The sequence below is a fragment of the Diabrotica virgifera genome, chromosome 10, assembly GCF_917563875.1.
Source record: "Diabrotica virgifera virgifera chromosome 10, PGI_DIABVI_V3a".
In the NCBI taxonomy this organism is placed as follows: Eukaryota; Metazoa; Arthropoda; class Insecta; order Coleoptera; family Chrysomelidae; genus Diabrotica; species Diabrotica virgifera.
In genome coordinates this window covers 22774395-22787855 of record NC_065452.1, presented here as the reverse complement: position 1 = coordinate 22787855, position 13461 = coordinate 22774395, and the positions used below count along the sequence as shown (strand labels likewise).

At 34.0% G+C, this 13461-nt stretch overlaps 1 protein-coding gene across 1 annotated transcript in view; it reads left to right on the top strand.

Moving 5' to 3' along the window:
- LOC114329190 (sodium channel protein para) overlaps positions 1-13461 on the top strand; it is a 285131-nt gene that overhangs the window by 75880 nt on the left and 195790 nt on the right. The window contains exons 4-5 of the mRNA XM_028278218.2: positions 734-939; positions 3790-3918. Coding sequence (XP_028134019.1) covers positions 734-939; positions 3790-3918 — 335 coding nt within the window. The remainder of the gene's footprint in view (positions 1-733; positions 940-3789; positions 3919-13461) is intronic.

Below are 13461 nucleotides of genomic sequence, written 5' to 3'. Positions count from 1 at the left end.
TATGTACCGCACGGCTCGGCACATATGCTGCTCTCTCTGACCCAACCAGGACAAACCCGGGACAAAACTGCATGCCGGAGCTGGTCCTGGTTGGGTCAGAGAGAGCAGCATATGTGCCTCCTGATGAGAGACTAATAAGTTTCGAAACCGGTAGAGGTGCTTGCTGCACTCTCTGATTGAACTAGAATATGATGCGGCTGTAGTTTCGTGTTGCAACAAAATTGAAAATGGTTATTCATTTTTGATTTACATGTTTACTCTGATTGAAGTACAAAGGGAACCATTCTCGTTAGAACTTTACCGCGCTGAACGGATGGGACGTGAATAATAAATTGTAAAATTCCCTTATCTTCTTTAGTCTCAGCATCCGTTATGGCTTGCAAATTTTAGAAGCCTCGGAGGTGTAACCAGAGAAGGTTCCCAATGTTTTCAGTCTAGTGGGATGTATAGTAATATTTTTAATATTATTTTATGTGCTATTAGATTGAAAAATGTATTTGTTTAAATAAAAAAATATTCTATTGGGCGGTATTATTTTATTAAAACGTATTCCTATAACTGGATATATTTATTAAGGAATAAGGAGTTTGGGGACCTCAAATTTATGTTTCATAAACCCGGATATTCCTAAAACCGGTATTCTAATAAGCGGATTCTACTATATTATATAAAGTAAAAACTATTAAAATATATAATAAAGATATAAAAGATTAATTTTTACCTTTTTTTTCAGACTTTTGTAGTTGTAAGTAAAGGCAAGGACATTTTTCGGTTTAGTGCAATAAATGCTCTTTGGATACTTGACCCTTTCAACCCAATAAGGCGAGTGGCTATTTACATCCTCGTTCATCCGTTATTTTCACTTTTCATCATTACAACCATCCTTGTCAACTGTATCCTTATGATAATGCCTACAACTCCCACCGTAGAATCAACCGAGTAAGTATAATTTTATTTAGTATAACCTTTCATTTATAAAACCTGATATTAAACTACAGTAAAAATACACTCCCATCTCCCTGCATGCTATAATAAAGAGAAAAAAATCGCAAGTGACAAGGAAAGTCGTAGAAAACTGCGAAATACTCCCCTGATTTATATTTGGATTTTATGTATTTGTTGATATAAGTGTAAACGCAGCTCAAAAAACTTCCTGAGAGTATTCTCCCGCTGCTTATCAAAATAATCAATTATTGCCTTATGCTTGAGCTACTTACCCTTGGATGGTAGCCAACACAGTCATGATTCCCAAACCAGGGAAATCCCTTATCAGCACAGAATATTATAGACCAATATCTGTTCTAAACACTCTAGGTAAAGTCTACAAGAGGATCTCTAAGGAGAGACTCGTAGAATTTCTAGAACCAAATCATATGTCATACCAAATTTCCAACATGGATTCGAAGGTGAATACTCCACACACAATGCGTTGATTAAAGCAGCTATTTTCATATCTTAATCTGTCAACGAACACCATAAATACGCAATAGGTATATTTCTAGAAGTTCAGAAGGCTTTTGATCAGGTCTGTTCCACACAATCCTAATTTAAAATATTCACCTTGCTGGACTACCAACTACCTCCATAAAAAGTATACACTATTTTATCTCTCCGATCGGACAATACGCTCCAAAGTCATCAATCAATTCTCCACACAATTCACTCCACAAGCTAGAGTCTCTTAGAGCTCAGTTTTAGCTCCAATTTTATACAGTCTATAACACTGACACTCCCACCTCATATGCTGGTCAGACTCTATCCTGCTATATGCCGGCAATGCTGCACTCCTTTCGGCAGGTACCGCCTTCGGGACGCTGAGACGTCTATGTGTATTCGATAGAGCACAAAATCAACTAAAAAAAATCGTGGGATGTTGCAATAAAGTTACACTCAGCCCTACCAAAACAAAACTCATTTTACTCATACTCAGCTAATTTTCATTGAGTACTACTGGCTATCACATCAGATAGAGATAATAACCATCAAGATCGGAAAATGCACAATAAGTTCGGTATATAAGCCCCCAAACCAGCCCTTTATATTTTCACCTCCAACTAACTTTCAATCATAATCCAATCAGCTTAAACTGGGAGGCTTTAACAGCCACAGTTTACTCTGGGGCTATGCAGACTCGGACGCAAATGAAGACGCAGTAGAAGCATAGGCTGAAACGAGTGGCCTCTCGCTAATCCATGATCCTAAACTTTTTAGAGCAAAGTTTGGAAAGAGAATATAACCCGGATATCTGTTTTTTAAGTAATAACCTCGAAGACCGATGTACCAAAGTAGTATATGCCCCCAAACCAAAAACTCAGCATAGACCAATTCATCTTTCCTATTGTTATTCCATTCAAAAGGAGATTTAACTTCAAAAATGTAAACTGGCAAAAGTATGCAGGCATGCTAGATATTCTGAGCTGCTACGTCTTGAGCCAAAAGTAGACTACTACGAAAAATTTGTAGAGGTCATAAAATTGTGTCTAGAAAAGCTACCCCAGAGGATGTATGCAACAATATGTTCCCGGGATGTTCAGCGAGTTCAAAGAACTAATGAGAACAAAAGAAAACCCCTATTCCACTGACCGTTTTAGCCAAGAAACGGTTGACTGCGGAGCAGTCCTACTCCAACAGCTAAGTCAAGCCAGAAAGGAAAAATTGATTGAAATCCTAGAAAAAATGGACATGGACACATAGTATATTAGACACACATAGTATAAATACTAGACGAAGATTGAATCAGAAGACAAACCACCTAGGAACTCCTTTTACACTAAAAGAATTTCACGATGGTATGAACAGGTTAAAAACGGAAAAGCTGCAGGTATGGATGATATATTATGAAGTGAACAAATAAAGCATCTAGGCCAAGAAGCAAAAAACTGGATCTTGCAACTCTATAACACGTGCTGCCAATCCTGCAAAAGGCCAAAATCATGGAGAAAATCCAAAGTAATAGCCTTGTTAGAACCAGGAAAGGACCCAGAAAACCCCATTAGCTACAGACCTATTTCGCTGTTATGTCATTTTTTTTTCAAACTATACGACAGACTCAACCTCATAAGAATAGAAGAAAATGTCGACAGCACCTCATCCCACAACAAGGAGGATTCAGACCCGGCAAATCTTGAACCGGTCAAGTCCTCGCACTAACAAAACACATTGAAGAGGGCTTTGAAGAAAAACTTATAACAGGGGCTGCTTTCGTAGATTTGACAGCAGACTATGACACAGTAAGGCGCAAAACATTGCTCAGCAAATTATACGACATTCTCAATGACTACTATCTGGGTAAGGTCGTATATTACTTGCTGTAAAACAGACGTTTCTTTGTTATGCTGGAGGGCAAAGTAAGTAGGTGGAGAGTTCAAAAGAACGGCCTTTTACAGGGAAGTGTTTTAGCACCAATGCTATATATATATATACAAACGACCAACCTACGAAGACTGAAACCAAACACTTCCTGTATGCTGACGATCTCGCAATATATCATCATCATTACCACGTAGCGCTACAATCCTGGGTGACTCTTGTTTAACTGTACAACTTTTTTCCAATTTGTTTGGACTTCCATCAACCTAGGGTCAAATGGAATGTTCATTTTCCGGAGATCTGCTTGGATGTTATCTCTCATCGGTGTTATCAGCGTTACAAAATGTCGCCGTTGCGAATTGATGGCGTTACGAATTGTCCGTTATCATTTGTGAGGTTACCAATTGTCGTGTAACGAGATGTCTTGTCACGTATGTAATCCGGACTTTGTAATACAGCAACACCTTTTTTTCTTTTCAGAGTAATATTCACAGGCATCTACACGTTTGAATCAGCTGTGAAGGTGATGGCGAGAGGTTTTATACTTCAACCGTTCACCTACCTTAGAGATGCATGGAACTGGCTCGACTTCGTAGTCATAGCTTTAGCGTGAGTAGACTAGTCTTAGAATAGTTCATTCAGTAATATCTTAATAGAATAGTTGATAATTTTTGATTCTTGGTTCACTCTACAGAACAGTTCAACACTATAGTTGTTATTCTCGCCATCTTCATGACTTCGTGACGTTAAAGCTTCTGATATCTATATGATTATACCATGTAGGCAAAAAATGTAACCTCTCCGTCTATCTAGTTGGTACGATAAAATTTACTGTTCAACATGGATAAGACCTTACAGCGGGGTAGTGGTATATTTTAGATCTACTTGGTATGGCAATCAACTTGTTATTTCTAGTAGAAGTTTTCAGAAGTTTGGTTATTGTGCGAAATATTTGTTATTTTTGATATCTTAGCTTTTATAAAAACTTTAAAACGAATATAACAATTTTGAAAAAATACAAAGAATGTAATAACGCTTCAAAAGTACTGTTAGTATCAAGCCGCTAGTATGCGTCTTGGTATCTTGTATGCGTCTATTAACTTTATGGAATTTTTTTAATCCAATGACTTATTTCTCTTTACCTTTTTTTTTCTTTGGCAATTTTTATAACTTAGGGAAGTAACGATTTTCACATAACACGCTTTGATACAGGTGTCTAATAACTAGATTTCATCAATTTGGTGATAACGATATGTAATAAATAAAATACGCAAAAGACTAAACGTCGTTTTTTAAGATTGCTATTTGATTTTAAATACTAAAGGTGAAGTCCGGTAAATTATATAGATAAGTTACATAATTTTACTGAAAATGCATAGAAAATCCTTGAGATGAGGATTTATAAGGTAATTTCCAACCAAAGACCAAGCAATATTTTTTCCCGCAGTAGATAAAATAAAAACAGAAGAATACACCATTGCAGTAGGAACTATAGTCCAACCAAAAAATGTACTATTCTCGTCAAAAATGTCAAACGGAAGAATATGCATCTATCGTTCAAGTCTACAAATCGTAGATGATTTTATAAGTCAACATGGTGAAATTAAAATTGGAGGACATACTTACAAGGACGTAAACTAATTGCACCCGCTAATAGATTAGTTCTATCCAACTAATGTTCATCTAAACCCCATGACATAATGCAACAATCTTTAAACAATCTTGGTTTTAAATTAACGTCTCCGATTTCGTTCCTTAGAGCTGCAATACACGAGCCGCAATACATAGAGCTCCATACCCGAGAAATTCCCGGGACAAATTTCGCGGAAAATCAGTAAAAAATGGAAACCCCGATTCCCGTGAATCCTTACAGATTCCCCGGGATTTTTTTTAAATATTTTATTTTAAGTTATGAGCGGAGATATTAGTAACTCACAACGAATAATTGATTATGATACAATTATTTGTCTGCCAAATTATCATTTCAAATTATTCCACTTAAAATATTTCTTTTTCAATTATATTTAAAACTTTCTAATTTTGGCCTTAAATCAGAATGTATCATATGTCATATCGGTCAATTCTCTTGCTTATGCGACCGATCTGATTCATTTTGAAGCATCCAGAATTCATAAAGATTTATTTTGAATTAAAATTATGTTTATGAAGAATTAGTACATAGGAAATTTAATACCTTATTATACTGGTGCAAATCAGCTGACCGGACATTTAAAAAAATTACTCACTGCACTAAAAAGCATCAGACGGTACAAACATGGTGGAAGCAGGTTTCTGCTTACGGGCAAACCGCGCGAATTTGGGCGGTTATCGCGCGCGTGTGATTGACCGTAAGCTTCCACTGTGTTCATCAACAGAAAGTGCGTTTTCAACTTCAGCAAATTTCTGTACAAAAAAAACTGAGAAAAGATCAAACACTGAACAATTTATGTTTTCTTAAAACATATTTCAATAATAATAACAATGAAAATTCAGATTAAACACAAAATAATTTTTCTATTTTTAAAATTTTGAATTTTCTTCAAAATTTTTGAAGTTTTCTAAAAATTTTTAATATCTAATCAAATTTATACGTTTTTATACTAAATGCATTGAAAAATAAAAAAAAAAACAATTTTTTCTTTTTATTTTTAAATTTCCTGATTTCGGTAATTCCTGTGAAATCCAAATTACCGACACCCGATTCCCGGGAAATCAAAAGAGGTCGAGAAAATGGAGCTCTAGCAATACAGCCATGTACTTAGTTTTCGAAGACAAGTATACTTTGCACCTACAGACAATTTTATTGTACCTGACTCAGTCCTAATTGATTTTGATAATACTTCGTACCAATTTTTTTTTCCGATAAACTAACTTGTTAGAAATGTCACCAAGCTGGTCACGTTTCCTTGGAATGTACCTTAAATCTCTCTCATGTAACTCATCTACAAAATACTCAAAACCTTCAAACGGAGAATAATCCACAAATACTAGCCACTAGCTCCGAACAAAGTCAAATTACACATCTAACCACTAATATTGAGTCATTATTACAACCAGTAAAACAACTTATCCAGGATGCATCAAGACCAGATGTACTAAATTACACATTACACCCAATTACTAGGATTCTTAGAAGACGTTCACGGCTCTTCCACCCAGTAGAACTCGCCCGAGAGTACACACAGGACATATACGACTTGTTACATAATGCTAACTGAAATATATCCCAAGTTGCAAGAAAGAGCATTAAATCTATAATTGCAAGAATCAAGAAAAAATACTTAGTAAAATAACCCAAGATTTTAGTACCTAAGATGATACCTATGAAGACACTGACGCATAACAGGAAAGTACTTCTTAAAAAGGTAAAAAAAGTTAAGAAAATGGCTATTATTCAGTGAAATATTCTAACTGTATTTACACATATAGAAATGCTACAGCTTTTAATTAAATAAACACATCCATAAACTATCTGCTTACAAGAAACAAATTTCACAACCAAAATAAAAAATATTAGATATTATAGTATTTTTCACAACTCCCCCACAAATAATTATTCTATATTCAAGTGTTTATGTATTATCCACTTTAAAATACATATATGAATATCATTTTCATCATCATCATTCATATCAATTTTCATATTAAAATGTTTCTGGTTTCCAAAGTTTTCCCAAGTATTTGTTTTATATTCTATTATTATTAGTAAACCTAGAACCATAATTATTACATATTAGTAATAGTATAGTAGTTTTCATACTACTACGTTTTGAAGCGTTTTTTCGCTCTCCTGTAAAATTAGCAAAATGATGCTTATCATGTTTTTCCTCTGGATCCTTCATATATTTCCGCAATTATTTTTTTTATAAACAATAGTAGCAGCCCCTCTCATCCTCTTTCCCCTACATAAACTCTAATTTAAAGAATTTTCTATACTTCTTCAATAAAGTTGTTTCACCTTTCCGTATATTTTACCGGTTTTCACCTTTAGTGTTTAAAATCAAATAGCGATCTTAATATAGAATATGTAGAATACTACAACTGATCCTTAAAGGCAAAAAGAAGGCCGTAGAAATATACCAAGAAAACAAGCTTATGTTTAAAAAGATTCGTGAATGAATAGATATCAAATGCAGAACAATTATTCCATGTTACAAAGTAAGATAATTCTGAGACGTCACGTGAAGAAGAAGAGGCGATCTTACATTGTTTATAAGTAAAAATGGAGTTTAGTCTTTTGTATATTTTGTTTATTACATATTTTATCACCAAAGGACCCCGCAACACTCCTTATGCAAAAGTGACCCCGATCAAATTTAACTAAAGTTCGGTCAATAATAGTTCTCAGTGCATAGATTAAAAAAGTCCAGTGGACCTAGATCTGAAAAACTATTATTCTGAAGCTACAGTCTTCTGAAGTTATTGGATTCAGGTGCTCGGTTTACGTTAATTCCACTAATTCACGGTCAAGTGAACGAAAATATTTATTATTTAAAGACGAAAAAAAATTTTATTTATGCAGATTTGCGTGTTGCATATGAATTAGTGGTCAAAAATAGATTCATCGTATTTTACCCTTCAGAAAACCTCCGAAAAGTCCTCATAAAATGAAGAAGTGCAATATAAAATGCGCTGCTAGAGCGACATAAGAATTGTAATAACGTGGAATGAAATAAACACTTCTGTTGTATGTAGGCATATGAATTTATTAAAAATCCTTAAAATTTATCCACAAGGGAGTGTAAGTACAAAACGTTTTCGGTCAAACTGGCCATCATCAGTGTAAACGTCCAGTGTACAAGTAATTGTAACTAGCCACTTCAATAGGTATAAAAGGCTAGTTACAATTACTTGTACATTGGACGTTTACACTGATGATGGTCAGTTTGACAGAAAACGTTTTGTACTTCCACTCCCTTGTGGATAAATTTTAAGGAGTTTTAATAAATTCATATGCCTACATACAACAGAAGTGTTTACTTCATTCAACGTTGTTATATTGAAGATATACAGCCAACTACAGGGTTTACCACCTTTTTAAAGTTTTAAGAATTGTAATGTTTTTATGAATAATTCGCACTTTTCCAATACTAGTATAGCTGCAGTTACATCATATCTTTAAAAAACTACTGAACAGTGTCAGATCTACAGGGGGAATAGGGTAATTTCCTAACAGCTTAACTAAGCACGCTTCAGGATTAAAGAAAAAATTGTTGCTATTATTATATCGAACAAAACCATGAGAAAACTGTCACTTAAACCTTGTCTCATCTTTAACATTATTATTATTTTCAAACAATCTAAGCTACATGTATTTGCAAAAACTACTGCTTTGCCGGCATATCTAATGTTTTTTAGACGCACTCTATTCTGCATGAGTGAAAACATGAGATGTCTTGTACTTTGTTGTGGTTGTTCCTCAGTTTTCTGAAGTCGCTTCAGTAACAGTGGCGGAACATTTATCCTTGGAGGGGGGCGACTTTCAATAAAACACCAACCAAAAGACATAAAATAGAACTATATCAAACACATAGATAATAACTTATATGCAATAAGGTCTCTGAATTTTCCTAACAATTTTATTGGGTTGAGTCTGTCTGTCTGCAGTTTAAGTTTTATGTCAGCTAATATATTTTTTATGTTTCAACCATTTTTTTAATTCTGGAGCGTGTTACGGGTAGAACTCCCCTATTCCCCCGTATATCCGCCACTGTTCAGTAGTTTTCTAAAGATAAGGCCGAACTGCAGCTATGCTGGTATTGGATAAATGTTATGGTGGTTGGGGTATTTATCGCCGATGATGGGGTTGATTAAGTTGAACACTATTTACCAGACGTATATTTATTTGCCAACACTAGATATGCCAGTAACGAGTTGGTGGACAAAAGCCTATATTCTAACTACATTGATGGTTAAATAATGAATGATGTCTGCTTTACTTTCTCCGCATCTACAAATAAATCGTAATTGTTTTGTTATGATTTCATACCTGAATGTGACCATCAAATACTAATAGTACAAAATTGCTGACTCCGTTGTTTTTCAAAACGAGTGGTCTACATTGCAGAAGCAATGTCACCTACTTTACGAAATCAAAACAATGCATGTAAATAATATTTGTTTGGGACTTTTAAAAATTAAATCGATATGGATTACTCTTATTTTTTTGAATGCTAATATAAATCCTGTACAATGTGAAGCATTCATGAAAACATGATAATTCTTATGTCGCTCTAGCAGTATATTTTCTTTCGCACATTTCTTTATGATTTTATATCTCTTTCAGTGTTCTGGTTTTCGGAGGTTTTCTGAAGACTAAAATACGATAAAATAATAAATAAAATAAATAAAATAAATTTCGACCAAGAGTCAGGATTCTGTTAACCGAGATACGATAGTATCAAGCGGCGCCGCTAGGAGGAGCTTCTCCAACAATGCGTCTCAGAATACCTTAAGAACGAAATACGATGCATCTATTTTTGACTACGAATTCATATATCTAACATGTAAATATGCATGAAGAAAAGGAGTCCCTCTTCTTTCAATAATAAATATTTTGGTTTACTTGACCTTGAATTAGTGCACTTAACGTAAACCGAGCACCTGAATCCTATAACTTCAGAAAGCTGTAGCTTCAGAATAATAGTTTTTCAGACCTAGATCCCATGGACTTTTTTAATCTACACACTGAGAACTATCATTGACCGAACTTCCGTTAAATTTGACCGGGGCCACTTTTCCCTAAGGAGTGTTGCGGGGTCCTTTATCAAAAGCGGTTGTTAAACACCTGTATCTGTATTAAAGAGTATCACGAAAAAGGCTTTTAGTACCCTTTCAGACTAAGACACTGGTGTCTGACACTGGTGTCCGCCACCGGTCTTCAATTGCAGCAAAGCATTATTGGGCCACTAAAATCAGCCAGACACTCAAAGTGGCTCGTCTGTAGTCGTTCATTTAAAACAATGATGTGCTGCCGGTGTCGCGTTTAGTCTGAAAGGGTACTTATTTTGCTAATTTCTCTGGTATATAGTGATAATAAGTAACCTTTAGGTCATTTACCTATTTTTACCTTAACTAAAGACTAACATTTTTGACGATTTAAATTAGATAAAAATTTTGATCAAAGTACTTTCCTGGTGCCTTCCTATGTGTTGTCTTCGCCAGTTTTGATCTGGATAACATACGGAAGGTATCTTCTCGGATGTCAGACTCCCTCTTTCAGCTTTATTCTACTGCAGACATTTGATTCCTGCGATAACACACACCCATGTCTGGGAAATGTTCCCGTTTCCGTCAATGTTCCCGTTTCCGTCACATATGAAGACTTCAAATATTAGACTAGAAACCCCACATGAAACTTTCTACTTTCTACCCAGCATTTTGGCTTGTTTCTTTAGTTTTTATTTTTATCAGTACCTTCACAATAGCCAATTTTTCATAAGTGTAGAGTTTGCGATAAGCTCCAGTCATTTGAAAAGTTTTCACGTCTTCCTTGAATTATAATTCTTGAGTGAGACAAAGCTGTATACTATCCCCTTTAGCGAACGGCTCCACGGGCGAGAAATTGACGCTAGCAGCAGCCGTAAAACGAACTTAAGGTTCCGCGGAACGGAATAGGAATAGCCGAACTGTACCGACTACAAGATTGTGCGTAGTCGGTTCAGTTCGGCTGTTCCTATTCCGTTCCGTGGAACCTTAAGTTCCTTTTACGGCTACTGCTAGCGTCAATTTCTCGCCCGTGGAGCCGTTCGCTTACTCTTTAACTTATATTCAGAGGAAATATTTAAGAAAGCCTTAATGGAGTCAACAGAAAGTATTATTATGAAAGGACATAGATCTCTACGATCTCTACCTGAAGGGCGTTGACGGTATACAGTGATGAGCGCACTAATAACCGGCAAAATAGCACAAAAGATGGAAAACGTATTAAGTTGTGAGATAAAAAGAAATGCAACTAGTCGAGCTGGGAAGTTTAGCGATATTAACCCATAAATCTACATTATATTGATTGTCTCCCACCTTTACACGTATCAGAGGAGTATGTCAACTAAAACTGTCACTGTGACAGTGGTATTTGCCAAACTCGTGCGATACGTCTAAAGGTGGGAAACAATCAATATAATGTAAATTTATAGATTAATATCGCTAAATTTCCCAGCTCGACTAGTTTCATTTCTTTTTATCTCACAACTTAATACCTATGTTTTCCATCTTTTCTGCTATTTTGCCGGTTATTAGAGCGCTTATCACTGTATATACATATTTATATAAATGTTTTCGACCGTACTGTGTTAAATAGTGGTTTGAAATTTCAGCAATTCAGTCATATTAAATAAAACTCTATTTGTTATTTCTCAATATTTCGTCACGATTTTGTGACTTCTTCAGGGGAAAACTGTAAAGGATATCGCACACATCTTATGGAAAATATAATGTCACTCAAATTCAATAAAATTTATACCAATAGATTCGTTTTAAATTAACGATTAAATCTTATCATTGCGCCAACTCTCTATTTTCAAAAATAAGAGCAGAAATTGATATAAATAAATCTGAAATCAAATGGGTAGGTACATAAGTTAGAGAGAGAAAAAATATTTTAAAATACCCAGATTTTCGGTACTCCATAAATCAGCGGATTAGTTTCACTAATCCGCTTAGGCCCAGCGGGATTTAAGCTGTTATGAATAGCACTCAGAGCAATAATGATTGTAAACTAACATTTTATGGACTCCAAAAATGTGATTTCGATAAACTTTGCAATTTGCGCCGTAATTAATCATAATTAAGAGTTGGCGCAATGATAAGAATTGATCGTTATATTAAAACGAATCTAATCGTATAAATTTTATTGAATTTGAGTGACATTATATTTTCCATAAGATGTGTGCGATGTCCTTTATTAAAATTAGAAATTACCGAAAGCCAAATATTTCATTACTTACAACTATAAGAGTATTAATTTAGATTGTTTAAACATATCGTAAGGGACATGTCTTAATTTTGACAAGTCTTAATTTTGATTTTGACATGTTATTTCGGAGTTACGGTAACTGAAGTAAAATTTATTTTTATAGAATGTTATCTGTTATTTACAATTTTTTAGTGAATAGGTCAAAGTAAACCAAATAATACATATCTAACTAACATTTAAAAAAAATCCAAAAGGGTAAAAATTCACACAAATTACTCAATTAATCTTCTAATAATTAATCCATCTTAATTTTTATCTAATTTCTAAAAATATCAGTCTTACACTAACACACTTTGTACCATAACTTACATTTTATAGATCAATTTAATATACTCTAGTCCCTTTCTAAATTTGTCTACTAATAATAAGATTTTTCCAACTTAAAACTTCGTGAATACTTTCTTTGGTTTACTTTGACCTATTCACTAAAAAAACTTTAAATATCAGACAACATTCTATAAAAATAAAATTTATTGCAGTTACCATAACTCAGAAATAACATGTCAAAATCAAAATTAAGACTTGCCAAAATTAAGATATGTCCGTTACGAAATGTTTAAAAAATCAAAATAATACTCTTTTAAGTTGTAAGTAATGAAATATTTGGCTTTTGTTAATTTTTAATTTTAAAAATTTACAGTTTTCTCCTAAAGAAGTCACAAAATCGTGACGAAATATTGAGACTTAAAACAAATAGAGCTTTCTTTCATCTGACCGAATTTCTGAAATTTCAAACCACTATACAGGGTGATTGATTAGTGTAATAAAGCTCCGTACATCCGTTATAGTAATAAATAGCAATAAAAGTTAATAACAAAAATTGTAGCCAACTTTAAGCTTCACATTACAAAATTAGTTACAATGTTACAGGGTGTTCGATAATATAGTGGCAGACCACACTTGCGTTTTTAAATAGAACACCCTGTATTTTATTTTATATTCGAAATCTTGTTAACTTTTCTATTACAAAAATATAAAGGTTTGTTATGTTATATAGGGTATTTACAAAGTTATAACCAATTTTATATGAAAATCGTAACAAGTTCAACTCGCTGAATAAATAAAAATAAGCACAACAGCAATGGTTTATTGATGCCACATTTTATTGATTGTCAGAATTTTTAAAAATGATTGACATTGCTAATTTTATTTATATCGAATACAGGGTGAACGCAAGT